This window comes from Glycine soja, chromosome 14 (assembly GCF_004193775.1).
Source record: "Glycine soja cultivar W05 chromosome 14, ASM419377v2, whole genome shotgun sequence".
NCBI classification, from domain to species: Eukaryota; Viridiplantae; Streptophyta; class Magnoliopsida; order Fabales; family Fabaceae; genus Glycine; species Glycine soja.
Genome location: NC_041015.1, coordinates 45,842,856 through 45,869,732, shown reverse-complemented (window position 1 = coordinate 45,869,732; position 26,877 = coordinate 45,842,856). Strand labels below are relative to the sequence as shown.

Here is a 26,877-nt window from a genome sequence, read left to right as displayed (position 1 = left end):
ATGTTAAAACCAACTTATATACTTCAATTGTAATTAATAAAGATGCTTCCATTTTAACTTCTTTAAAAGCTGTAGTGAAATTTTAAAAAAAAACATAAAACCTCCTGTCAAAGCTTATTAATTTGAACTCATGCTTGTACATAAGTTCAATTAATTTAATTTTAAAAGCTGCAGTGCTTATTTTTCCACCCACATACTGCAAATGCTGCAGAATTTCTTCCTTAAATAAGCTGCAGTGCTTATTTTTCTAAAAGCTGCAGTGCTTGTAAATCTGGAAATTCGATATAAATCTGGAAATTGGTCTTTGAGGGGAATCCCATCCTCAGCCCATGCATCTTCCCAGAACAGGATTTGGTTACCCCTACCCATCTTCCACAGAATTGTTTAGAAGCAGTAGTCATACTTTGGTGTTGATTAATTGCCTTTAGGTCACCAGGTAGAGAAATAATGTTTTTGAGGCCCCTGATCCAATCCTCTCCACCCTTTATATTTAGAGATCAAAATCCTATTCCACAGCTGGTGTGGTTGGTGAAACATCAACCATTTCCACTTGATTAGTAGAGAATTATTTAGAATTCTAAGGTCTTTGATCCCCAGGCCTCCCACATCTCTAGAAGCACAACATTGTGTCCAAGATACCCATGCAATCTTCTTCCCTTCTTGGTTACCTCCCCAAAGAAATTGTCTTTGAATGGCAAATAACCTATTGATCACTGCTTTAGGGGCCCTGAAAAAAGACAAGTAGAACAAAGGTAATGTTGTTAAGACAGCATTAATAAGAGTGAGTCTACCAGCCATGGATATATTTCTCTGATTCCACCTGTTCAGCCTATCCTCAAATTTCCTAAGTATAGGATTCCACACCACTTTTCTTTTGGGATTGACACCAATCGGAATACCTAAATAGCAGAAAGGAAATTGGAGCAAAGCATAATTGAGGTAGTTTGCAGCATGAAGACACCACTCCTCAGATTGACCAATAGCTCCAAATTTGCTCTTAGCAAAATTAATTCTCAATCTAGAAACCAACTCAAAACTTCTGAGAATAACCTTCACAGTTTTTACATTTGCCATAGATGTTTCTCCAAAGAATATCGTATCGTCAGCGTATTGAAGAACATCTATAGGCACCTTATTGCTCCCCACCAAAAAGCTTGTAAAGCATTGATTTGATACTGCTTCCCTCATCATGTGGCTGATGATGTTTACAATTTAACGATCCTTTGCTACCTTGCAATGAGACACAAACAGATACACAAACACACACACATAGAGACAAACACACGCAGACACAAACACAAACACAAACACACACACACACATAAAGATACAGACACACACACACACACACACAGAGTCACACACACATAAAGAGACAGACAAACACACAAACACACTGAGCCACGGACACACACACAAAGACACACACACTGAGTCACAGACACACACATACACAAACACACTCACACACATAGACAGACAGACACACACACACACACATAAAGAGACAAACACACACACACACAGATAAAGAGACAAACACAAACACACACACACACACACACACAGAGTCACACACACATAAAGACACAGACAAACACACTGAGCCACAGACACACACACAAAGACACACACACACTGAGTCACAGACACACACATACACAAACATACTCACACACATAGACAAACACACACACACACACACACACACACACACACACACACACACACAGATAAAGAGACAAACACAAACACACACACACACACACACACACACACACACACACACACACACACACAACTGTTGATGTCCTTGTATGTTCTTGTACGCCATGAATGTTCTTGTATGTCATGAATGTTGTTATACGTGCTGAATGTAATTTGCTATATAAATAAATGTTGTTCATTCTGAGTGAACCGTAGATTCCCGTTTGAGACTAAATGCAATGATTCTTGCGGATAGTTTGCATTAGTCATTGTATTTAGTCTTGAATTGTCCGTTTGGACAGTTTGGGGAGACTGGTATTTTTATGTTAGACTCATTCGTTCAGGTTATTATTATTTTGATTAATTTGATGAAATTTCGGTTGAATGCATTTCAAGTTGTTCTCTAAGTGCATACTTGATTATCGTGAAATTCATTTCACCGATGTCATGTCGTGTACTTGGAGACCAATGCGAAATGCTGCCGAAATTTACTCAAATTGTTCAAAATAATGCTAAGCATGACGTTTGAGGCTAACATAAAAGACAGTCTTCCTAAATGGGATAGGGCCACACCTATAAATAAAAATGTGAGATTTGCATGCATGGATTTGCTTGGATGGATCAAAGTTGGATCAATCAAAGTCGCATGAGCCCAGAATATGAGGATGGTGTGGAGCAGTTCTTGCAATTTTCTTTAGAAAGAGGTCGACCGAATGAAGAAGGAAAATATTATTGTCCTTGCATCAACTGTTTGAATGGAAGACGACAACTACTTGACGACATACGGGACCATCTATTGTGTGATGGGATGAAGAAGAATTACACGACGTGGATATGGCATGGTGAAGTGACTGACATGCAGAGTGGGTCCCAATCTGAACCGTTTGATGTAGAAATGAGGGATCGCTTGGAGGACATGATTTGTGACCTTGGACAAGAGTCTTTTCAGGAAGCACACGCCCCTGTGTATGAAGGATTGCAGAGTGATTCAAAGAAGCCTTTGTATACAGGGTGCAAGAATTCCTTAACCCTGTTGTCTGTGGTGTTAAGTTTGGTTAATGTGAAGGCCAGGTATGGGTGGAGTGACAAAAGTTGCACCTCACTGCTAGAGGTAGTGCACAATCTGCTTCCAGAGGACAACATGCTGCCTAAAAGTTACTATAAGGCAAAGAAGATACTGTGTCCCATGGGTATGGAGTATCAGAAGATTCATGCTTGCCCCAATGATTGCATACTCTACAGGCATGAATTCTAAGAAATGTCCAAATGCCCTATGTGTGGGACTTCATGGTACAAAGTGAAGGATGAAGAGGAAAACAATTATGATGAAAAGTCAAAGAAGGGCCCGCCAGCAAAGGTTTTGTGGTATCTTCCAATCATTCCAAGGTTTAAGCATTTTTTTGCTAACGAGGACGACGCAAAAGACCTTACATGGCATGCAAATGGAAGGATTTTTTATGGACTGGTCCGTCATCCGGTTGATTGCTCACAGTGGAAGAAGATTGATGGTTTGTATTCGGATTTCAGGAAAGAGCCCAGAAATCTTAGACTTGGACTAGCTAGTGATGGAATGGATCCATATGGCACCTTAAGCACTCAACACAGTTCATGGCCAGTTCTGCTAGTAATTTACAATTTGCCTCCTTGGTTGTGCATGAAGCGAAAATACATGATGTTGTCTATGATGATATCGGGCCCAAGACAGCCAGGAAATGACATTGATGTTTATCTAAGTTCGTTGGTTGAAGATCTGAGAAAGTTGTGGGACGAGGGGGTTGTAGTGTTTGATGCATTTCGCAAGGAGACCTTTGAAATGCGTGCAATGCTTTTTTGTACCATTAATGACTTTCCAGCATATGGGAATCTCAGCGGTTACAATGTTAAGGGTCATCATGCATGCCCCATCTATGAAGAAGATACAAGTTACATACAACTTAAACATGGGAGAAAAACTGTCTACAGTAGGCAACACCGCTTTCTAACACCCAATCATCCTTACAGACGATTGAAAAAAGCTTTTAATAGAAGTCAAGAGCATGATATTGCGACGATACCGTTGACTGGTGAGCAGGTATATCAGCGGATTCAACACTTGAATACTGTATTTGGGAAGACCCAAATGAAGGATAAAAGTCAGAGTTGCATATGGAATAAGAGGTCCATTTTCTTTGATCTTCCGTACTGGTGTGATCTTGACGTTAGACATTGTATTGATGTTATGCATGTGGAGAAAAATGTTTGTGACAGTGTGATTGAGACGCTCCTTAACATTCAAGGCAAGACGAAAGATGGCTTGAATACCCGTCAAGATCTAGCTGATATGGGTATACGATCACAGTTGCATCCAAGGTCTGATGGGAAGAAAATTTACTTGCCCCCAGCCTGTCATACTTTGTCCAAGAAGGAGAAGATAAGTTTTTGTCAGTGTCTTCGTCGGGTGAAGGTTCCACAAGGATACTCTTCAAATATTAAGAGCCTTGTGCAGTTGAAGGAGCTTAAGCTTGTAGGGTTAAAGTCTCACGATTGTCACGTGCTCTTGCAACAATTGTTAGCCGTGACTATACGAGACATCTTGCCAAACAAAGTCAGGTTAGCGATAACTCGCCTGTGCTTTTTCTTCCATGTTATATGTAGCAAAGTCATTGATCTAGTCAAATTTGATGAGTTGAAAAATGAGGCCGCAATTATACTGTGCCAGTTGGAGATGTATTTTCCCCCTGCTTTCTTTGACATCATGATTCACTTGATTGTGCATCTGGTTAGAGAAATCAAATGATGTGGTCCTGTTTATCTACGGTGGATGTACCCGGTTGAGCGATACATGAAGATCTTAAAAGGGTATACAAAGAATCTATATCATCCAGAAGCATCTATTGTTGAGAGGTACATTGCAGAAGAAGCCATTGAATTTTGTTTAGAATACTTAGAGAAGGCTAAACCTGTTGGGCTTCCTGAGTGTCGGCATGATGACAGAGTGGGTGGTAAGGGTTCAAGAGGACTGCATGTGATTACTCCAAGTGTAGAAGATTTGTTACATGTTCACTTGTATGTCTAGAACAACAGTAATGAAGTTTTTCCATACATAGTTAAGCATGAAGCTTTAGTAAAACAGAATAATCCGAAAATGTCAAAGAATTGGGTGTTGAAAAAGCATAACAAGACTTTTTGTGATTGGTTTAAAGATACAATCTTTGCAGATGAGAATGCTTCAGAAACATTAAGAAAGCTAGCAGATGGGCCTAAAAGAAATGTTATAACCTGGCAAGGATACGACATAAACAGGTATTCATTTTACACAAAAGCACAAGATGACAAAAGTACAATGCAGAACAGCGGGGTCACCCTAAGGGCTGAATCTCAACACTTTGCAAGTGTCAATGACGCCAATCCCTGTGTAGCTTCCATCCCTTACTTTGGGTTCATTGATGAAATTTGGGAGCTTAACTATGTGAAATTTACGATATGTGTTTTCAAATGTAAATGGGTTGACAGCAACACCGGTGTGCGCACCGATGATATAGGATTTACGTTGGTAGACTTAAAGAAACTTGGTTACCACAATGACCCTTTCATCATGGCAGAACAAGCTAGACAAGTATTTTACGTGCAAGACACTTCTGATGAAAGTTGGTGCGTGGTTCTGCAGGGCAAAACAATTGGTGTTAATGTAGAAGATGATGATTCATACATGGACACCTATGTTAGTCCTTTGACCACTCAAATCACTCCTAACGTTGTCGGAGAAGAAGAAGCTGACGACGTTCATGCTAATCGAAATGATCATGATGAAGGAGAATTGATTAACATCGTCTAATGTAATTTTCTGCAGAGACAGAGGCCACCAAAGCAAGTAAGTGACAACTACATTTTTCTCTGATTGAGGCATCGATATTTTGTTTTAGATGGTATCCTTAGGACTTCGTACAGCTCATGTTTGTCGCCAGTTTCATCATCCACCACCCTTTTCTTCTCTGTCTTCTCACGTTTATTGTTGTTAAACCCATATTTATGCTTTCTTCCCTTCATGTCTTGTTTTATCACAACTTGAGCCGAATCTCCTATCTTCAGCACAGTTGAATCTCCTGTCTTATTCTCCAATGACACACTTTGATGTCCTGTATCTCTTTTCTTCGTATGTTCTAGTGCTTCAACTTCAGAATGCATAAAGCAATCTAAATTTTCCAGTGAACACCAAAGGCTTCTGCATCAGCATTGACACTCTCCACCCTCTTTGGTTTATGCTTCTGTGCTGCATTCTGTGCTTCCTCCTTATAAATCTCAGATTTATTAGAGGTTGCACTAGAACGATCAGCACCAATCTGTGCTTCTTCCTCGTCTACCAACTCAATATCTTTCCTTTCCACTAGACCACCTGGTGCTGAGAGACCAGTGGTGCATGTTGATCCTGCTACCGGGAAGGCCGACAGTCCCCACAGGAAGAAATTAAGAACATATTTGGGGATTGTGGCGCGTGATAAGATGGACGTCACCTACAAGTACTGGAAGGAGGTCCCTACTGCTTAGAAGGACCTGATTTGGGAGGATATTCAGGTATTTTTCTTTGCTTATTTGATTTTGTTTAATTTATAGCCAAAAAATACATTATTGTAACAAATAAACTTTATTTCATGTTGTCAGGCGAAATTTGATATCCCAGAGGCTTTTGACAGTAGGACGAAAAGGAAGTTACCGCAGACCGTGGGGAAGAGATGGAGGCAGTTTAAATCAGACCTCACGAGGAAATGCGCCCTTGCAGCCGATCAGGACGGTGTCGAGGACACTGTCTGTGAGAAATATGGCATCAGCAAGGAAAAGTGGGCCCAGTTTTGCCAATCTCGTAGAGACCCTTCTTGGGAGGTATGTTCCTTGTCATTTAAGTTGTTTTTAAAAAAACATGATGTTGTTATACTTCATTTTACCAATTTCAAACATTATTGTTTAATTTTTCAGGATATGTGCAAGAAGGCACAGACCATCCAGAAGCAGAATACTGCCCCCCACGTTTTGTCTCGTGGGGGTTATGATTATTTGGAGCAGAAGCTCCTGGCTAAGAAGATGAAGAAGAAGATGGAGGAAGCTGCACAGTCAGGAAGCGTTGATGGCGTCATCGACCCTCCATCCCCGGTCAGACGCCATGTGAAGTGGAAGATGGCCCGCACGAAGAAAACAGGGGAGATGACGACTGAGGCCGCAAAGGAAATCACTGAGAAGATTGTAAGTCATTTTCAACTAACCATTACAATTATATTTCAATATTTTGTGAATGCCATGTACCACTGTGTGTTTTCTGTGCAGGATTCCTTTGAGGACCAGGCCACACAGGGATCCTTCGTCCCCCATGTACGTCAGGATGTTCTCGCCGCTGCTATTGGATGTCCAGAGCACCCTGGATGTGTCCGTGCTGCTAGAGCCGGTGTCACCATCAAGCAATACTTTGGATCGGCTCCACAGACATCCCGCAATGCTTATTCCCTGCCTCTTGACGAATTGCAGCAGCTGACGCAGCAAATTAGGGACAAGCTAGAGGAGTCCATCACAGAGAAAGTGACGCGGCAGGTCATGGTATCCTTCAGCCACATGCAGTCTCAGCTTCAGTCACAGATGCAATTTCAGGGAATTGCAGTGCCTCCTGACCCTCTGGTTGGTCCCTCCGGTCCTCGAGTGAGCACAAAGGGGAGTTGTGTTGATCCCTCAAGAAACGATCCTGAGACGGGTGACTTTGACAGGTGCGGCTTGTACATAGAAGCTGATCCTGCCCGCTTGGTTTCCATGGGGAGAGTTTATGAGGGATCCATTGTTGTTCATAACACTCATTTGTTGCCTAGTCAAGTAAAGGTGAGTGTGGAGGAGGTTACAGATACAGATGCTCCTATTCCTGTACCCAGTGATGAGGTTTCCTTAGTGGGGCAAACACTTCACACCTTCCTTGCTTGGTCGACACATCTGATCAAGTCTTTATCACAGCAGGTACTTATTGTCCTTACTATATGTTTCTTCTTTTTAAATTAATTCATTAAGCGTGCCTCAAATTAGGCTATTTAACTTTGTTTCATGAACAGGTAGCTGTGTCTCTGGCAAAACCACCTCCAAAGCCCGATCCGGAGGTCGATGATCCGTTTTATCTAATGACATTGACCATCCCAGAGCTTTTCTTGAGGCCTTATCAGGTTAGATGGGATGCCACCGTGTTCGGGGTCTTTAATCTAGATTTCCCCCTCTACATAAAGCACGAAGACCTCTCCGAAATCGCACACGGTGGTCAATGTCTCAGCATATCAATGTTACAGTTGTAGATTCTGTAAGTCATTTTATATTACTTTTAATTACCTAAGTTATTGCTTTCAATTCATAAATATTTAACTTTGAATTAACATAAACAGGCATCTCACTGAAACATGTATGCGAGCCACAGTCCATTCAGAGGTCTGGGCAATCGCAATTTGAGTCTGAAAGTTACATAAAGAGTTGGATGTAGAGTTCACAACGCGATGTCTATTTTGGAGCCTACCTAAATGGGTAAGTCACAAAATAACTAAATTTAATTAATGTTTACTAATGTACTAACCCATTTTAGGTTCCACTGCAGCGGACACTAGCAGATGGTGGTCATCCTGCCCAAGGAACACCTAGTTGTCTGGTTTTGTTCATTGCATAATAGGCCAGAGAACTACCTTAAGGGGATTATTAATAGGTTAGTGTTCTTTTCAATACATTTGCATTGTAATACCTCAACGTATAACACCAGTTGTTAATTGTTACTCATCTAGAACAGTGCTTTAAAAGGTCTTGATGATGCTCCACAGCCTAAATCAAAGACTTCTACTAGGTGGATTGTCGTCAAGGTACGTTATTTACATAAAACTTCCACGTATATATATATATATATATATATATATATATATATATTGATATATTTCTTTATGTGTCTGTACACTAGTTGTTTAATTAATATCCAAATTTCATTATGTATTTAGCGTAATAGACAAAAAGGAAGTATTGAGTGCGGCTACTATGTGATGCACTGAATGTCCACCATCATTTTAGAAACTTTTAGGAATAATTGGGAAGCGATAAGTTTATTTCAAAAAAAATCGATTTATTTATAATTTGTATTACATTATTAATTTATTATGATTTATTTCATCATGCAGTATTTTAACTATCGTAGACCATTGGAGCCAGAGAGATTAAAGGCATTGCGGATCCAGTGGGTACAGTTTTATCTCTGAGTTAGAGATCAGACCTAGGATTTAGGGACATTGGTTTTTTCCTTAGTTTACTTTGGTTTAACATTCTTGACATTTTCTATGTAATATGAACATTTAATTCATTTGATGATTGTTCTTTATGATAAATCAATTATTTGATGTTTATTATCATTAAAACTGCTTGAAAGCAGAATAAAATGTTTATTTGTTGTGAATTGGCCTTGAAATTGCATTTGGCAGGTACAATTTTGGGTTTACTGTAAAAACAAAAAGTATATATAAAAAAAATACTTGAAAATAACATCAGTTATTAACAAAAACCGATGTTAATATGATAAACAACATCGGCTATTTACAAAAACCGATGTCGACATGAACCTTAACATCGGTTGTAATAGACAACTGATGTTAACGTTTGTATATTAACATCGGTTATTTGTATATAACCGATGTCAGCGTTTGTATTTTAACATCGGTCATCTGTAGATAACCGATGTCAACTCTTGTATATTAACATCGGTTATTTATAAATAACCGATGTGAACATTTGAATATTAACATCGGTTATCGTAGGAAACCGATGTTAATATATTACATTGACATCGGTTTTTCTAGAAAATCGATGTTAATATAACATATTAACATCGATTGTACTACAAAACCGATGTCAACGTTCATCATGCCTACACTTTTTTTACTGTTGTTCATTGTGTTTAACATCGGATATTCAGAGAACCGATGTTGTCATATATATGTTAACATCGGTTTTGTAAAACCGATGTTAACATATATATATTCAACATCGGCACTTTCAACATCAGTTTTAGAACTGATGTAGAATGTTCTAAATAACCGATGTTGAAAGTGTATTTTCTAATAGTGTAGAAGTGGCCAGCAAACTGTAAAGGGTGCCAAAAAGATATTCATAAAAAAAGGGTTAATTGTTTGAATTAAAATATTAACAAAGTTTTGAAGTATAAAATTATCCTAATAATAATGAAAACCAAACAATTTGCATGGATGAAAAGCGTGCAATTCCAATTTTATGAAGGTAAAAAGCCTAAAATATAATATGAACCCAACTAATTATGACATATTTTATTTATTCTATTTTAAAAAATGATACTTTATTTATTCTATTTAAAATGAGTTATGCAATATTATACTAAATCTTATCCATAATCATTTTTACATAAAAATTAAATTAAATAGATTTTAAAAATATATTAATATAATTTATTTAATAAATCATGAAATTAAGTTAGACCCAATGTTTTATAATAAGTATTATATTTGAATTCTTGTTAATTAAGGTTTTATAATAATCTTAATCAAAGACCCCCACTTATTTTATTAAGTTTAAATATTTTTAGTTCTTATAAATATATCTTCATGTATTTTTTTGGTTTTATAAAATATTTTTTACTTTAATTTTCAAATTTTAATTTTCTTAACATAATTTATATTATTGCTTAGAAATAACATGGTATATATTTAATAATATTAATTTAACAATTATTATATATAAGATGACATAGATAATGACAAAATTATTTTAAAAACATTTATATATAATTTACCAAAATATTTAAATTAAAATAATATAATAAAGGTGTGGAATCCATAAATAGTTTAAAAATTTATCTTTTCCTCTCCTATTTCTTTACCACCAAACACAAATTAGGAAAAATCTTTTGAAATTTCAAAATAATCGATAGGTATTTACATTGTAATATTAAATTTCTAAAAATATCATACAAAAAATAAAGTCCCAACAATGTTTCTATAACAAATATTGTTACTTAAACAGGGTTCGATTCATGTTATAAGTGTGGAAAAATTTATACAAATAGTTTCGCTCCCCGACTAAGAGATAGACATTTTTCACCAAAAAAATATATTAAATGTTGAATGAAAATAAAGGTTTGTCCTCTCTCTCAAGTCCCTTATAAATTATGGTGTCAGGAAGAAGATAGCACCATCAACCACACCTATCAATTCCTTCCACACCCTTGAGAAAGAAAAAGGAAATGGGTTCTCTGGAAGCAATCAAGAAGCCCCATGCCGTGTGCGTTCCATTCCCTGCACAAGGCCATATAAACCCAATGCTGAAACTAGCAAAACTCCTTCACTTCAAAGGCTTTCACATAACCTTTGTCAACACTGAGTACAACCACAAACGCCTTCTCAAAGCGAGAGGCCCTGATTCCCTTAATGGTCTCTCTTCATTTCGTTTTGAGACCCTCGCCGACGGGCTTCCCCAGCCTGACATTGAAGGCACACAGCACGTGCCTTCGCTCTGTGACTACACCAAAAGAACTTGCTTGCCGCACTTCAGGAACCTCCTTTCCAAGCTCAATGATTCCCCGGATGTCCCTTCTGTGAGTTGTGTTGTTTCTGATGGCATCATGAGCTTCACTTTGGATGCTGCCCAAGAACTTGGCGTACCAAACGTCTTGTTTTGGACCACCAGTGCTTGTGGATTCATGTGCTACGTACAATACCAGCAACTTGTTGAAAGGGACCTTACACCGCTCAAAGGTTAGTGATTATTTTCTTTTACAATGTATAGGAGGTTAATATTATTTTACAATGTAGTTTTTTACATTTGAGAGTAATTATTGACGAATATTTTTTTTATATGTAATGTGATTATTTTCACTTTTTTATCTTTTAATTTTTTTCATCACGTCTATTATCATACTTGATTGGTCAATTAATAACTTTAAAAAAAAATACTCACAGAAAATCACGGTGTTTGTTCTGTTTAAGTATTTTTTTTAAAAAAAACTGAAAATCTAACTTATTAAAAGTATTACATAAAACTAGCTGATGATTTTAAAAATATTACTTCAAAAGTAGTGTACGTTTCAAAATCTGGATATGTGGTTCTAAAAAATTTTATTTAACAAACCGTGAAACAAGCTTTTTAACTAGTAAAAAAAATTAAAAGTTAGTCGGAATGCCTTACTCAACATAGTCTTTCTTATTTTTAATATATTTATTCAATTTACTAGTTGTCATTTTAAAATAAATTATGGTTTTATTTTTTTTTATCATTTTACACTTTCCAATTATTTCAATAATTAATTTACGGAACATTTATAATTTAATAAACTAACTTTTCAATTACCAATTAATTTTTTAACTTTTAATTAACTTTTGGATTTCTAGTTAATTTTTTAACTAGTTTTATAAAAAATAACCGTACACTTAACTTTGGATTTTTGGGTATTCTAGAATAAAAAAAAAGAGAGAGATAGCAAACTAGATACTTTCTCAATCTCTAATCTAAAACAATAAACAAATATAGTGGAGAGAGAAAAATAAATAAAAAGTAAAGAGAATAGAGGGAGCTATTGCGACTAGAGAGTGCTAGCCGAAGAAGATTTGGGTCTAGGGAACAGAGAGAAAAATAAATAATAACATAAAAAATGGGAAGAAAAATAAATAAGACAAAGAAAATGAACGTACCATGATGATGATCAGTTTTTTTTTTTTTTTTTGTATCATATGATAATAATTATATAACTAATTAGATTATTCTTAGATTCATATATAAGGATCGTTCACTTAGAGCGGAATTTATGAAAGTTTTCTTAGTTAATTGATTGTTGTGTTTGACATGCAGATGCTAGTTATCTCACAAATGGGTATTTGGAGACTAGCATTGATTGGATACCCGGCATCAAGGAAATTCGACTGAAGGATATCCCTACCTTCATTAGAACCACAGATCCAGATGATATCATGCTTAATTTCGCACGTGGCGAGTGCATAAGAGCTCAGAAAGCTTCTGCAATAATTTTGAACACATTTGATGCCTTAGAGCACGATATCTTGGAAGCTTTCTCAACCATTTTGCCACCTGTGTATTCCATCGGCCCTTTAAATTTTCTCTTGAATGAGGTCAAGGATAAGGACTTGAATGCAATCGGGTCCAACTTATGGAAGGAGGAGCCAGGGTGTTTGGAATGGCTCGACACAAAAGAAGTCAACACAGTGGTTTATGTGAACTTTGGAAGCGTCACGGTTATGACAAATGACCAATTGATTGAGTTTGCATGGGGACTTGCCGCCAGCAACAAAACCTTCATGTGGGTTATAAGACCAGATCTTGTGATTGGTGAAAACGCTATTTTACCTAAAGAGTTTGTGGCACAAACGAAAAATAGAGGCCTATTGTCTAGTTGGTGTCCCCAAGAGCAAGTGTTGGCTCATCCAGCAATTGGGGGGTTTTTGACACACAACGGCTGGAATTCAACGTTGGAAAGTGTGTGTGGAGGTGTTCCAATGATATGTTGGCCTTTTTTTGCAGAGCAACATACCAATTGTCGGTTCTGTTGCAAGGAGTGGGGGATTGGGTTGGAGATTGAGGATATTGAGAGGGGCAAAATAGAGAGCCTTGTGAGGGAGTTGATGGATGGTGAAAAGGGTAAAGAGATGAAAAAGAAAGCTTTGGAGTGGAAAAGATTGGCAAAAGTGGCAGCTTCTAGTCCAAGTGGGTACTCGTTGGTTCAATTTGAGAAAATGATTCGTGAAGTTCTTATAGCATTTTGAACGGGTTTTTCCAAGGATTTCTTAAGAAAAAAAATGTTTCTTTTTAGGTTTTTTTTTCCCATTGAAACATATCTATGTGATAAAGAAAAATTTCTTAAAAATAAAATTTATATCTTTGGTAAGAAACTGTTTCTTAACAATATAAAATAATATTTATGTGACACATAACAGGACTATAATTAAGTAAAAATAAAAAAATATAAAAATGTAAGTTTCTTAAAATTTTTTTAAAGTTTTTTATCATTGAAGTAAAATTATATATGAATTTTTTGTCATAACATGACATTATGCAGATTACAAAAAATATTATAGACATCACAAAAAATAATTTAAAAAACTTAAATTTTTTTCATTAAAAATGCTCTAATGAGCAAACTTGTTAGGATTAATGTTTAAAAATGGATGATATATTTTTTATAAGCAAATAAACCTTGTATATCAAAAAAATAAAATAATGTACTAAAATTAGTGTTTAGTGTAAAATTGGCATGGTAGAATATAATTTTTTTATTTATTTTTGAGCATATGTTTTACAGCGAGAGTAGAGAAATATATACATGTAAAACCACCTATTTCCGGCTATTGACAAATTAAGGTAATTTCCCCACTTAAAGAACATCTTTCTTAATATTCTTCTAAGATTTTCCAAAGATCATACTGTCCAAGATTACAGACATCAAATCTGTCCATAATTAAAGAAATCAACTTTGTCCACGCAACTCATATCAACATTTAGAAATTGGCGATATTTGTTAACCAATTTCTCATTGGAGATACATTTTAGTAATTTTGCAGATACTTTATGTATGGATTTCGAATTTTAAAATTTTAAGGAATTTGAATTGCTTTGATTTTAATTTCCTTTATTTTTCAAATGCTTTGTTTGGATAAATCAATTTAAATTTTTTTCATTTTAAATTCTTTGTTTGGATAGGACAATTCAATTTTCTCCATATGCAAAATTTCAATTTTATATTTTAAATAGATGAAATTTTAATATTAAACTTTATAGAAAATAAACACAATCTAATTTTGAAATATTAATCAAAAAATATTTTCAATTTTTAATAATATATAAATACAAAATATTGATAATTTTAACTAGAGTTGTTTTTCCTGACCACAACCGGTGATATTTTTAAATCGACATCAACCAATACTATTTTTTGGTCGATATCAAATAAGATTTTTTTTTGTCAAAGTATGCCGGGAATATTTGTTAGTTGACGTCAACCGGAGCTATTTTTTGGTTAACATTGGTTGAGTCTATTTTTCAGTCGATGTTGGCTAGATTTTTTTACCAACGTCGACTAGGATTTTTTTTGTCGACACTGGCTAGGGTCTTTTCGAACGACATTGACCAAGGTTATTTTTAGCCAACGTTGGCCTAAAAAATCCTAGTAGGTGTTGACAAAAAAATCTATCCAATATCGGCTAAAAAATAGCTTGGTCGATGCTGACCAATAGAACCTATCCTATGTCGGCCGAAAAATCCCTAGTCTAAGTTGGCTAAAAAAATAGCCCTGACCAATGTCGGACAAAAAACCTACCCAACATCGGATATAAAATAGCCTTGGTTGATGTTGACTAAAAAATAGCTCTGATCGATGTCGACCGAAAAAACTCTAGTGGATGTCGACTGTAAGAACCTAGTTGATGTCGACTATAAATAGTCATGTCCGATGATGGTCAAAAATACTTAGCTAGTGTTAGCAGAAAAAACCCTAGCCAACATCAACCAAAAAACCTAGCTAATGTGGTTAAAAAATAGCTTTGGCTGATGTCAGGCAGAAAACCGTAGTCGATGTCAGCAAAAAAATCCTAACCGACGTCAGGTAAGAAAATTTAGTTGACATCAGCCAAAACACCCTGGCTAACATCGGCTAAAAAATAACTTTAACCGATATTGGCTAAAAATAGCTTTGGTTGATGTTGGCTGGAAAATCTAGCTGACGTCAGCTAAAAAATCCTAACAAGTGTTTACTCAAAAGTTAGTCATGACCGATGTCAGTAGAAAAAATCTAGCCAACGTTGACAAAAAAAATCATTGGTCAACATCAACTAAAAAAACCTGGATGACAAAGGCAAAAAAAAATCCTTGGCCGACATTTGTAAAAATTTCCCATGAGTGACGTCAGTGAGAAAATAATCCTAACCAAAAAAATAGCTTTGGTTGACATCCTACAAAAAAATTATGACCGAAAAAACCTCGACTAACGTCAATAAAAAACAACTTATGTCGATATCGGCCGTAAAAACTTTGGTCATCCGTAGTTGTGAGTGTTGAGCGAAAAAGAGTCGCGAGCAAGAACGTGAGTTAGAGTGAGCATTTCCGAAAAAAGAATTTCAAATTCTATATTTTTTGAGAGAATTTAAAATCCCACTATTTTAGTCAATCAAAATGATTCATAAAAATACCAAAAATTTAATCTTCTTTCAAATACTCTATCCAAACAAGCTATTTTATTATAAATCATTTTAAATTTCTTGAAAAAATAAATTCCCCTGCTAAATTGCCCCATCCAAACACAGGGTAAGTGCCTAATGATTTGTTACTAAATTAAATAATGCCAATTTGAGTGAATTATTGCATCCCAACTTTCAATTAGTGTTGTTTAACACATTTTTTTAATACATTTGTTGATTGAACGTAAATTTGTTTAAAATTAAGAAGGAAGTGTTTATCAAAAAGTATTTTTAAGAAGCAATTAATATGATTTGTTTATTAAAAAATCAAAAAACTATTTTTTAAGAAAAAGTATTTTAAAATGAGCTTTTAAGATACGTTTGCATACAACCAACCTAAAAATTGATTTAAAAAGTCAAGATCAATTTTAAAGTCACACCTTTTAGATCAAGTTTATCTTATAACAAATGTAAAATGTTTACTTTTTTCATCGGCAATTACATTAACTAATGTAAAAAGTTTTTTTTTAAATCGGTCTTTGCACAAAAGTAAACTTTTTATATCTGTTATAATCATAACCAATCTTAAAAGTATTCTCTTATATGAGCTACATTTTTATTTATTTTCTCCTGTAAATAATCCTGACGACCACATGTATATATACCACAACACAAACAAACAAGTTGATCACAAGTTATAAATTATAATGTATTTTCTTAACAATAAAAACATTAAATACATTCTAAACAAATTATAGTTAAATATTTTAAAAATGTACTACTCATTGAACCTTATATAATATAAACAACACAACTAAGTTCATCACAACCTTATATATGTCTTAACATATTAAAATAAAAAGGACTTAAATTGTAAATTCATCTCCCTACTTTGACTAAACTAAAAAGTTAACTAACATGTTCTTAAAAAATAAGAACTTTAAGAATGTTTGAAGAAGTACTAGAACCATAATCCTTGGAGTGAGGAACACAATCATTTACCACTACACCCAAATGCTCATTTGAATATTTGGTGAAAAATATAGTATTAATATAAGTTTAATGTTATGCGAAAATAGTTCAAAATTCAAATTTTATTCTTTTTTAATTTATTATATTTTTATAATCTCATACATTATTTTTTAAAATATAATATATAAGATTAAATTCTATTTTCACATAAATTAGAATATGTATATTCATATAAGTTTCATTTTTTATATATTAAATTTATCTTTTACAATAATGCTTGTGAATTTGTGACAACATTTTTTTTTTATCTATATTAAGATATTCATGCACTACTGAAAAAGGTCTTTTACGACGGTTGTAACATACATTCAAAGACGATTTTGAACCGTCTTTGAAGCCAACGTCGTTGAAAGTCTTGACTTTCTAAGATGGTTCTTAGAAAAATCGTCTTAGAAGAATATTCTTATTTCTAAGACGGTTTTAAAACAGCCGTTTTAAAATTATTTTTTTAAAAAAAATAAATTTAAAAATTAGTGAGAATTCTAAGATGGTTCTCTGTAAAACCATCTTAGAAAACTTCCTAAGAATGTCTTTTTTTTTTAAAAAATAAAACATTTGAAGATTCTAAAACAATTTTCTCAAAAACCGTTTTAGAAGGGTATCATTCTAAGATGATTTTTCTAAGAACCGTCTTGAAATGTATTTTTTTAAAAATAAAAATTTAAAATAATAAAAATATTATCATTAAAAAATTGAGCATCTTACTTTTATTCATAACACCAGCAAAGACCTTAAAGCCTAATTAAAGGTTAATTAATGCACCAAATCGCGCATAAACATAGGCTAACAACAAAAAAGTGGAACCACTAATAAGGTTAACACAATCAATTAATCAGGCATAAATATATGCTAACAACAAAAAAACGAAACCACTAATAAGATTAACACAATCAATTAATCAGGCTTAAGGCACGAAAGAACCATTCCATTTCAAGCTTAAGCACAAATTAAAAATAACTAAATAAATTAAAACAAGCTAGTATATATAGAAATAACAATTTTATTTTTCTAAATCAATAATTACAAAAAAAAACAACTACTCCTACATCAGACAATAAACAAAATAACAAGAGGTTCAAATTGGAAACATCATTAATATAAATATTATTTTTAAATAAATATATATTTTTTAAATAATATTACCTTTTAAAGAAATATGTATTTTTTTAAACATCATTAATTTCGCCATTTTGATAGCGAATAAGTATTGGGGAAATTTTTAAAATTTATGTGGGGGCCTCTATGTAAAAACATTCTAGTGTAAAAAGGGAAGCATAAATAATGAATAAATGAGAGAAATTGTAGTTTTTCAAGCATTGTTATGTGACCATTAAATTAAATATATGAACAAAATGATTCTATGAAAGCAAATATACATATGATACAATTTTTTTTATTGAGAAGAATTAAAATAACACCCTTAACAAACACTGGCTAATGAACATTATAAGGACAAAATAGATAAGCACAAGTTACCTACAATGTACAGGGAGTAGCAGATAACCATATGATACTTAATAAGATTGCTCACTAGCCGATATAAAACCATGTCTGAAGTTATTGTGTTAACTAGGCGTTGAATCAAAATCCATCCATAAACAAATGACATTGTCGTGAAGAAAAAAGGCCTGAAATGATATATGTCAAATTCATTTATGAAGACACGAGCATCAAGAAGGAACCTAATAGTAATAAAAATAAAAAGACAATCTTAGATTAAAAAAGAAAAGGAAAAAATAGAATTTAACCATGCTTCCAATTATCTGTTGTCCGATAGTTTTGATAGTTTTTTCATGTTCTCTTCAAATTTCAAGATCAATTCCTACATGAAATTATGACTATTACTATTTTTCTTTTAATAGACAAGAGCAAAAGATGATCAACCGATAAATTAACCTTTTAAAAAATAACCTCATTTAAGTGTTTTTGGTGCCTAACCTGACCACTTGTAGTTGATGGGGCAGTGGTACTGGTATCCTTCTGCATTGCTATTCAATCAAACTTCACCCAATTGGAAGACAATATAAACAACACATATACACATTACCTCAAAGAAGGAATTCAGATTTAACCGCAAGAGAAAACGTCTCAAAAAGGGTGCCCGCTGACTTCCAGCAAGCCTACTACTACGCAGTATAGTGGACAAGAAATTTGATTTCTTGTTGAATTCCTATAGATGCTTGGTTAGAGAAAACAAACATAATAAATGAAAAGTCAAAACAAGAGATTTCAGTAAAGGACAAAGATCTTATCTAAATCTAAAATATAGAGATGTAACGAGTAATTTGAAAAGGTCCAATCAGGTGAGACAAAGAGGAAAAAATACGTGCCTTTATTCATTAGACACACATATTGCATTTAAATATAAATTTGCCCCAGGTAAAGTTAATTTCTATGAATACATCTAAAGTGAAGAGAGAAAGTTCAACTTTTGGCAATATAGATTTAAGAATAAATGACATAACTTGTATTTTTTTTCATTTCTTGTTCATTGAGTCAAAGGAGGTACTACTTTTGATACTTGAAGGGAAATAGAAACTCTCAAGCATATATTTCCATATAAATTTATGCCAACTTCCACTAAAAAAGGAGGCTTGTGGGAAACAAAACCATAAAGAAGCAACTATATTGTACTTTTTTCTGACTACTACTAGACTAATTTTAATATATGAAGTTGTATGAGGAAAATATTGGCTTTATTGAGATACTTATTCGTGTACAATAATTTGGCAAACAAAACCAACAATGCATATCACGTCAACTATATGCTTCAGTTCATAAGTATTTGAAAAATTATCTTGGTTCTCAATATTCCAGCAAAATTGCAAGCAAAGCTTCATGATACTTTCCAGTATCCTCGACACAGAACCAATGTCCAAGAAAGTTTGTGAAATCAAGGCTGACTGATACCTGTAGGAGACATTAAAGTCAAATAGTATGGTGTACTAATTAGCAATATTTAGGTAAAATAGCCACCAAAAGGCATACAACAAACCACACTAACTAGTTTTTAATTCACTAAGCAATAAACAGTTTAAACAATGTGGCACCTGACAAATGCTTCCCTATTTCTCATTAAACTGCTACTTCTTGATTTACTGTTACTATCCATACTCAATAACAAAAAAGTGAAAAACTAAGTTATTGACCACAAAAGTAAAAATAGGATACTTGTAGGTGATAGCAATAGGATAAAAGTTGGCCTATTGAGTCACTGGTCACTAAGAGCTGAATTTAATTTGGATAAATATGATCATGCTGGTATTGATAGTATGCATGTGAAATAGTTTAGCAAGAAAAACAATTTTACGCCACTATAAAATGTAAAAACTAAACATGCAATAGAGAAATTATTACTCTTGATTAAAGCCCACAAGTTCTGTAAAATCATGAGACTCTTGAATATGAGATTGCAAAATATTCCATTGAAACTCTATCACATAAATCTGCAAAGGAAAGCACAATTTTAAATGTTAAACATGAATTTTATTCATCATGAAAAGGTACAGTACACACCAAAAAATTGTAATTAGGATACCATTATTGTGCTTTTGCTCAAACCAAACTCAAATTGAATTATTTTTTTTGCTAAAAATATTGATGATGATAATTTATAATAACAGTATAATAAATTTAAAATCAAAGACAAGATATGAATGAAATGACAACCTGACTATAAAATTGGAGATTTCTGACCAAGAATGCCATATGTTCTCTAAGTCGCCACATCGGTCGAAAATAACCTATCTGCATCAGACAAAGAACTGAAAGCCTCTCAACAAAAAAAGAGAAAAAAAAAAGAAATATTATTAATAAGCAATGGGTATAAAGGATACCCAACCACTTACAAACTCTCTGATAAGAAAAAATAAATATCCACAAATTGGTTACTAAGGATTAAATGTACAAGCTACATTAAATACTAAATAAACAATCACAACATGTTAACCAACATCAATGATACATTACTTGCTGAAAAACTGCATGTAAATGCATACATATAGCTCCACAATTGTTGCTACTATGTGGGTTAGATTTCCCAACAATTATTTCACCTTCATGTAGTATCCATTTCCCAACAACTATTTCACCTTCATGTAGTATTCACTGCAATGGTTATGATATATATTTATACCAATGAGGATAAAATATTAAATAACTCCAATGCATGAAACTTCATACTACCCGATAATGGAGAGCACACCAGCTAGAATCAGAACAATAATACCTGACCAAGCAACTTCTCTTCCTTACATTATATATCCTTCACTTTCTCCCCTGTTACATCGTCTACCAATGAAAATATCAGTTAATTTAATCTATTCTGGTGGAGGAATAGGTCATGGTGGTGGTGGTGCTTTACCAGCTTCTGAGCATGAGACTGAGGTCTCCAATTTTTGCTTCCCAAACCATTTCTTCTTAGATTGACTTGATTTCTGCAAAAACAAATGATAAAACTATAAGAAACAACACAAAAACCTGTTCTTTCTTCTCCTTTGAGTCAGGGCTGAGAGCTTTCTTCACAACAACGAAGGAAACTTTGAAGATCTAAAACCTCACAGACCAAAACAATTTAATTTTCTAACAAAAATCCAATGGCATCGGGTGATATTATTAAATGTCATCATTTTATTTTTTATTATTTATAAAATTTCATAATTAGCACTACCAAATTTGATAGCGAAAAGGGAAGAGTCTCAATAATTATGTAATACAACATAATTATTCCTTCTTTTAAAGAAATATAAAGTGGAAAAGAACAATAGGCTTTTGCAAGACAAATTTTCCGTGAACATAATAAGGAAATAGAGGTAAAAAAGAAAAAGTTTTATGCTAAAAATCCATTCAAGTCCCTAATAATCCTAGTTGTATATCACCTCTGCATTAATTCTATATGGGTACCTCGTAAATGAAAGTAAATCACGTTTCGGAAAAACAAACACAGTGAAATAATTTCCCCCTTTGCATTTGCACATAGAATTGACACACGAAAATTCATATTCAAGTGGTTTAATCGTTGGAACAAGACTTTTAGCCAAAGTTGAAGTTACAACCAAATGAAAAAAAAAAAGATAAGAAATTGAAGAGGTAACTCAAGAGGATAAAAGAGCGAATTCCAGAGAAAAAAGAATGAGTGACAGTGTGAGATAGGATATCATATAATAAATAGAAGAAAGATGAAGTTAAAAAATTGTAGAGTCCAATGAAGATGTAAAATGAGAGAGGTTCCTGAACTGAAACAAAGTGCAGATCTCAAATATGTTGTTCTTCTATTGGTGTAGACCTATTTTATAAGAAAAAATTTATTAAGAAGCATAGTACTAGGATTTAGGGATTAGAAGTATTTTAACTTAAATAAAAAATTCTTACAAAAAATTTCTACCATGGCTGCCACACTTCTTCCTCTTCCATAGCGCCATTCGAGTTCCAGTTCAGCTACTCTAAGACGTCGAAGGTGAAGCCGACCGCCATCCATGAGCCGCTGTTCCCACCCTTCACACCACCTGCGATGCTACGACCGTGGACCGAGAAGGCACCACTGAAGGGTCGCCACTGCCTTCCTCCTCGTCGACCCCGTTGAGGGCGTCCACATCCACCCATCCGCTAGAGAGAGGAAAGCGACAAAGAGAAAGGGAGATGCAGAAGGCAACAATGAGAGAGAAATGAAGGGTCAGTGTAATATCTAAGAAGATAAGAGAGAGAAAAAAGCATAACAATTCAAAGATGGGTTTTTAAATAAACTTCCTTGAACCTACAATTTTAAGACGGTTATTTCGCTATTAATGAACTTAATTACAATTTTATCACCGTATTATATATTCTAAGAGGGTCTGCTGATCGTCCTTGTTGGTGTGTTGTAATAAATGACTTTGTAGTAGTGATGTTATCTATTGTAATATAGATAAACAAATACGGGCAATAAATCACACACATAAATATTTTTAAAAATAGAAATTATTGTCATTTTATTTAATTACATACCTAATTAAATAAATTTAAATATAAATAAAAATACTATTATAATAGATAACAAAAATATCTTAATATAGGTAAAAAAATATTGTCATTAAATCACATACATAAATATTTTAAAAGATAAAAAATACCATCATTTTATGAAATTATAATTTATATAAAAATACACATTAAAGATAAAATTTATATTATATTTTTACTGTATAAAATAAGTTTTGAATAATGTGATGAAAAAATATATAAGATTATAAATATATAATATAAAAATAAAAATAAAACTTATATAAGTATACATATTCTAATTTATGTAAAAATAAAATTTAATCTTATATATTACATTTTAAAAGATAATAATAAGATATAAAAATATAATAAATTAAAAAAGAATAAAGTTTGAATTTTGAACTATTTTTTTTAAAACTTATATTAATACTATATTTTGTACAAAATATTCAAATGAATACTTGGGTGTAATATTAAAAGAGTGTGTAACATACAAAAAATTCCTAAGAAATAAGTCTAAAAATTGTCCAATATTAGCAATATCCTCATCATGCATTGGACCCGAATTGTCGATGATCTACAATTTCAAAAACATATGATAAAATATTATTTCATGAACTAAAACCAAGAACATAATTACTTAATTTGTTGAGAAGTTCATTAATTACATATTTCCATGAAGCAACCATATTGATGATTTTGAGCATATGTGTCTTGACATAATATCTACACTCATAACTCTCAAGTTGCGTTTCACACTACAAATGACACTACTACACAAAAACTTTCCATGGTGCTTAATTCACGTAAGTTTTAAATAAAAATCGATGTCAAAGATCACGTAGTGACAATTTTGAAAATATGTTGCACAAATCAACATCAGTTTTGTAAAAACCATCGTTGAATATGAGTTTCAATGATGGTTTTCTTAAAAACTATCATGAAATTCACATCATCTTTTAAAGAAACTATCTTGGAAGTGTTTTTATGACGAATATCTAAAAAACCATCTTGGAATCTACAATGATTTTTCATAAAACCATCATGGAAAGGTTCCTCATTTTTTAACCAAGTCCGCTCCTTCTTCCCTCTCACTCTTGAACCTTTTTCCTTTGGCTCTCTTTCTTTGCTCTCCCTCGCCATTTCCATTTTCAGTCTTCATTGTTGTCGTTTTTGCTCTCCGTCGTCGCCGTCATTATGGCCATATAGACATTGTACTATCCTTATTCCTTCTTCTCAGATCTCCATTGTTGTTATTCTCTTCCTTCATTCCTTCCAATGGAATCTTCGGTCTCTCACTTCACAGCCTCCGCAAATTCGTTCCTATCCCAAGACGAACCTCTCCTGCTGCTTCTCACTCCTCTCTTATCTCTCGTCTTCGCCCATGCTCTCCGCTTCTTCTTCCACCTCCTCTCCGAGAACGGACTGAAAGCCATGCTCCTAGGGTTTCTCATTAACTTCGTCAAGTACAACACATCACTCCATGCAATGTTATTATATGCCAATTGCTCTTTTCAGTATCATTTCTTAATTAATTTGTGATCCTTGTTTCGATTCTCAAATTGGTCCCAGGTGTGAAGCGATACATAGATGCCAAAAAACAAAAGGTCAAAGGTGTATTGTAATTCTTTGTTGAATAAGATTCGATTGAAATTTGCTTTTCTTGTCTTATAAATGAAGTCAACTTCTCATGCATGCCTTTGTTTCTTTCATCAAGCTCTGGTTTTTTTTTGTGATCTTTTTACTAATGGCAATCAGTTTAATTTGATTCTCGGAGATGGTATATGACTTTGCATGTTCCTTTATTAAATTAGCGGTTGGTTCAGTTTTTGGAATTGCAAACCTTTTCAGATGAGAGAATTTGAGCCAGTCTATGCTTTTTTGGTTTCAACGCCCAATTATCTAGAATTGTATTATTTTATTACAATTAGTCAATCATTAAATGGAAGAGACAAGGTAACATTATACAAGAACATGATAGATATGAAAAACAAGTTTTTGAAAGGATTCAACACTCAATATCTTCCTGCGATGGAATGTCACCTCATAATTTAGTTTGGTATCCTCTTAAAAATGGAGGTGAAATAAATTCATGAATAAGATTCATTAGAAAAATTATATTGAGAAATAATTAGTGAATTAAGGGTGCATGAGGTAAAGAAACCTCTTGGATTCCTTAGTTGTTTGCCATTTTGGTATCATTTTTGCAGTGTGACTACAAATACTTATGGTCTGACTGCTTCAAATTAGTTGTTGGTAGTAATCTTGAGAAGACTATTCAACAAATTATGGACATGGGTGGTGGTAGTTGGGACAGAGATACAGTTAGTCATGCTCTTCGAGCAGCTTAGAATAACCCAGAGCATGTTGTAGATTACTTGTATTCTATAAGCCTTAAGTGCTCATTGTAGAATCTAACTGCTTAAATTTTCAACTGTATCTTTTGCAATTTATCAATTATTTATGTAATTTTTTTTGTAGGGAATTCCTGAAGTAGTAGAAATTTTTATGTCAATTGGTCCTTACCCAATCAATCAGACGACAAAAATAGGTGGGGCCACTGCCAGGGCTGTTTTTGGGGTCCATAACTCATCTCCCTTGAATATGTTTCCAAAGGTAATACTTATAGTTCAAATGGATCATCAAAAGTTTTTGTACCTTGTCATTTACAACTTTTTGCTATTAGTTTTTTTAGCTTTATTTCAATTTGAAACTCTTTCAGGAAATAATTTGTGGTGTTGGAGCTGGAATTGGATTGCTTGACTTTCTTAGAAATAATCTCCAGGTGGGTTTTTGTTCCATAAATTTCTATGCTCTCAATGTTAGAAAGCATTCGTGTTTTTCATATCCTTGTTACAAGAAACAATTTTAGTATCTTGCACTTTTTATATTAATAAAACCTGAGATGTGGTTCTCATCTACCATTGAATTTTATAGGTTATTGGCAATTTGTTTACACCATGAATAATAAGTCAAGTGAATATTGAAATATAAATTTGGACCATCAGGTGAGCTTATCCCCTATCCCCAATTGGTAATATCATCATAATATGTTGAAAAGAAAATATGAAGTAGAATGAAATTTCTGAAAGTAAACAATAATTTTAATGTTATTTTTCTATTTTATTTCTTCATTTTAGCTTATAAGAAATGCCAAGATATAAAGAAAAAATATTTTTTGTTAGTGCATTCTCATCTCTTACAATTAATTTATGGTTTATATGACTGTTTTGAGCTATTTAGAAATGTATGATGAATTTGCTTTGCCTAGTCAATATACTGCAAGGTTAGCACATAAAACAATTGACAATTTAGTAATGCAATTGATTTTTTATTCTTCTCTTGCTTCAAACTTTAATAGTTTTTAAGTAACTATTTTTAACTGCTTTAATATTCTTGATCACCCAATACCTGACATATGGCAACTTGTCAATGTCTTGTGGACATTTCTATTGCAGCCCGTACTTTTGGAACTTGGAAAGCAAAATCTTAGTCTCTTAAGACTTATTTCAGAGCATCATGTTGAATTTCTTTAGTTGACTAACGAACCTGTTGAAGGTTCTGAAGGGTGAGTGTACTGCTTGCCATATATGTTATATGCTAGACAATTTTATTATATCATTGTGTTTTACTAACATTGATCATGTATCTGTTTCATCATTTGCTATTTCAATTGGTTTTTAGTCTTTGGCCATGGTTGTAACATGAAAATAACCTTTTGACTATCAACTTGATGCCTTATCTTAGAGAAATTTTTATTTAGAAACATAACCCTCTTTCTTTTACTTGTGATATATTTGATCAACCTGAGCAAGATATGCCTCATTCCATCAATGTGACGCCAGCGGAGCAACATGCAATTAAAAGGGTATGTCTCTTATATTTTTAAGACTGATATTTGGTCATTTCATTTCCAGTGACTTATCCATTAGCTTCATATGTGCATATTGATAAGCTTCTTAGTTTTCAATTCCTAATATCTAAT

The 26,877-nt window shown here is 33.5% G+C and overlaps 2 protein-coding genes and 1 long non-coding RNA gene across 13 annotated transcripts; 1 reads left to right on the top strand and 2 right to left on the bottom strand.

Moving 5' to 3' along the window:
• Nucleotides 1-177: 177 nt before the first annotated feature.
• Nucleotides 178-1,191, bottom strand: LOC114384133. Its single transcript, XM_028343797.1, has 3 exons — nt 821-1,191; nt 640-727; nt 178-369 (listed from the first exon to the last, which is right to left on the bottom strand). Exons 1-3 carry the CDS (start codon nt 1,189-1,191, stop codon nt 178-180), a joined length of 651 nt encoding a protein of 216 aa, XP_028199598.1.
• Nucleotides 1,192-10,857: 9,666 nt separating this feature from the next.
• LOC114383686 (7-deoxyloganetin glucosyltransferase-like) lies at nt 10,858-13,585 on the top strand. Its single transcript, XM_028343410.1, has 2 exons — nt 10,858-11,456; nt 12,547-13,585. The coding sequence occupies exons 1-2, from the start codon at nt 10,946-10,948 to the stop codon at nt 13,473-13,475; spliced, it is 1,440 nt and encodes a 479-aa protein (XP_028199211.1). The 5' UTR covers nt 10,858-10,945; the 3' UTR covers nt 13,476-13,585.
• A 4,663-nt stretch (nt 13,586-18,248) lies between these two features.
• On the bottom strand, nt 18,249-22,631 carry LOC114384231. Of its 11 annotated transcripts, none has more exons than XR_003660622.1 (8): nt 22,297-22,631; nt 21,277-21,349; nt 20,583-21,203; nt 20,271-20,359; nt 18,961-19,823; nt 18,825-18,893; nt 18,662-18,735; nt 18,249-18,541 (listed from the first exon to the last, which is right to left on the bottom strand). It is a non-coding gene; the product is annotated as an uncharacterized LOC114384231 (long non-coding RNA). The 11 variants fall into 11 exon arrangements; XR_003660619.1 differs by having other exon boundaries at nt 18,852-18,893; XR_003660621.1 differs by having other exon boundaries at nt 18,852-19,823; nt 20,583-20,660; nt 20,883-21,203.
• Nucleotides 22,632-26,877: the final 4,246 nt, after the last annotated feature.

Coding starts and splice junctions, on each gene's coding strand:
- LOC114383686 (XM_028343410.1), top strand. CDS start 10,946: ATGGGTTCTCTGGAAGCAATCAAGAAGCCCCATGCCGTGTGCGTTCCA. Junction 11,457..12,546: donor GGACCTTACACCGCTCAAAG/GTTAGTGATTAT, acceptor TTTGACATGCAG/ATGCTAGTTATCTCACAAAT.
- LOC114384133 (XM_028343797.1), bottom strand. CDS start 1,191: ATGATGAGGGAAGCAGTATCAAATCAATGCTTTACAAGCTTTTTGGTG. Junction 728..820: donor TTTGAGGATAGGCTGAACAG/GTGGAATCAGAG, acceptor GTCTTTTTTCAG/GGCCCCTAAAGCAGTGATCA. Junction 370..639: donor AAGGGAAGAAGATTGCATGG/GTATCTTGGACA, acceptor ATTCTGTGGAAG/ATGGGTAGGGGTAACCAAAT.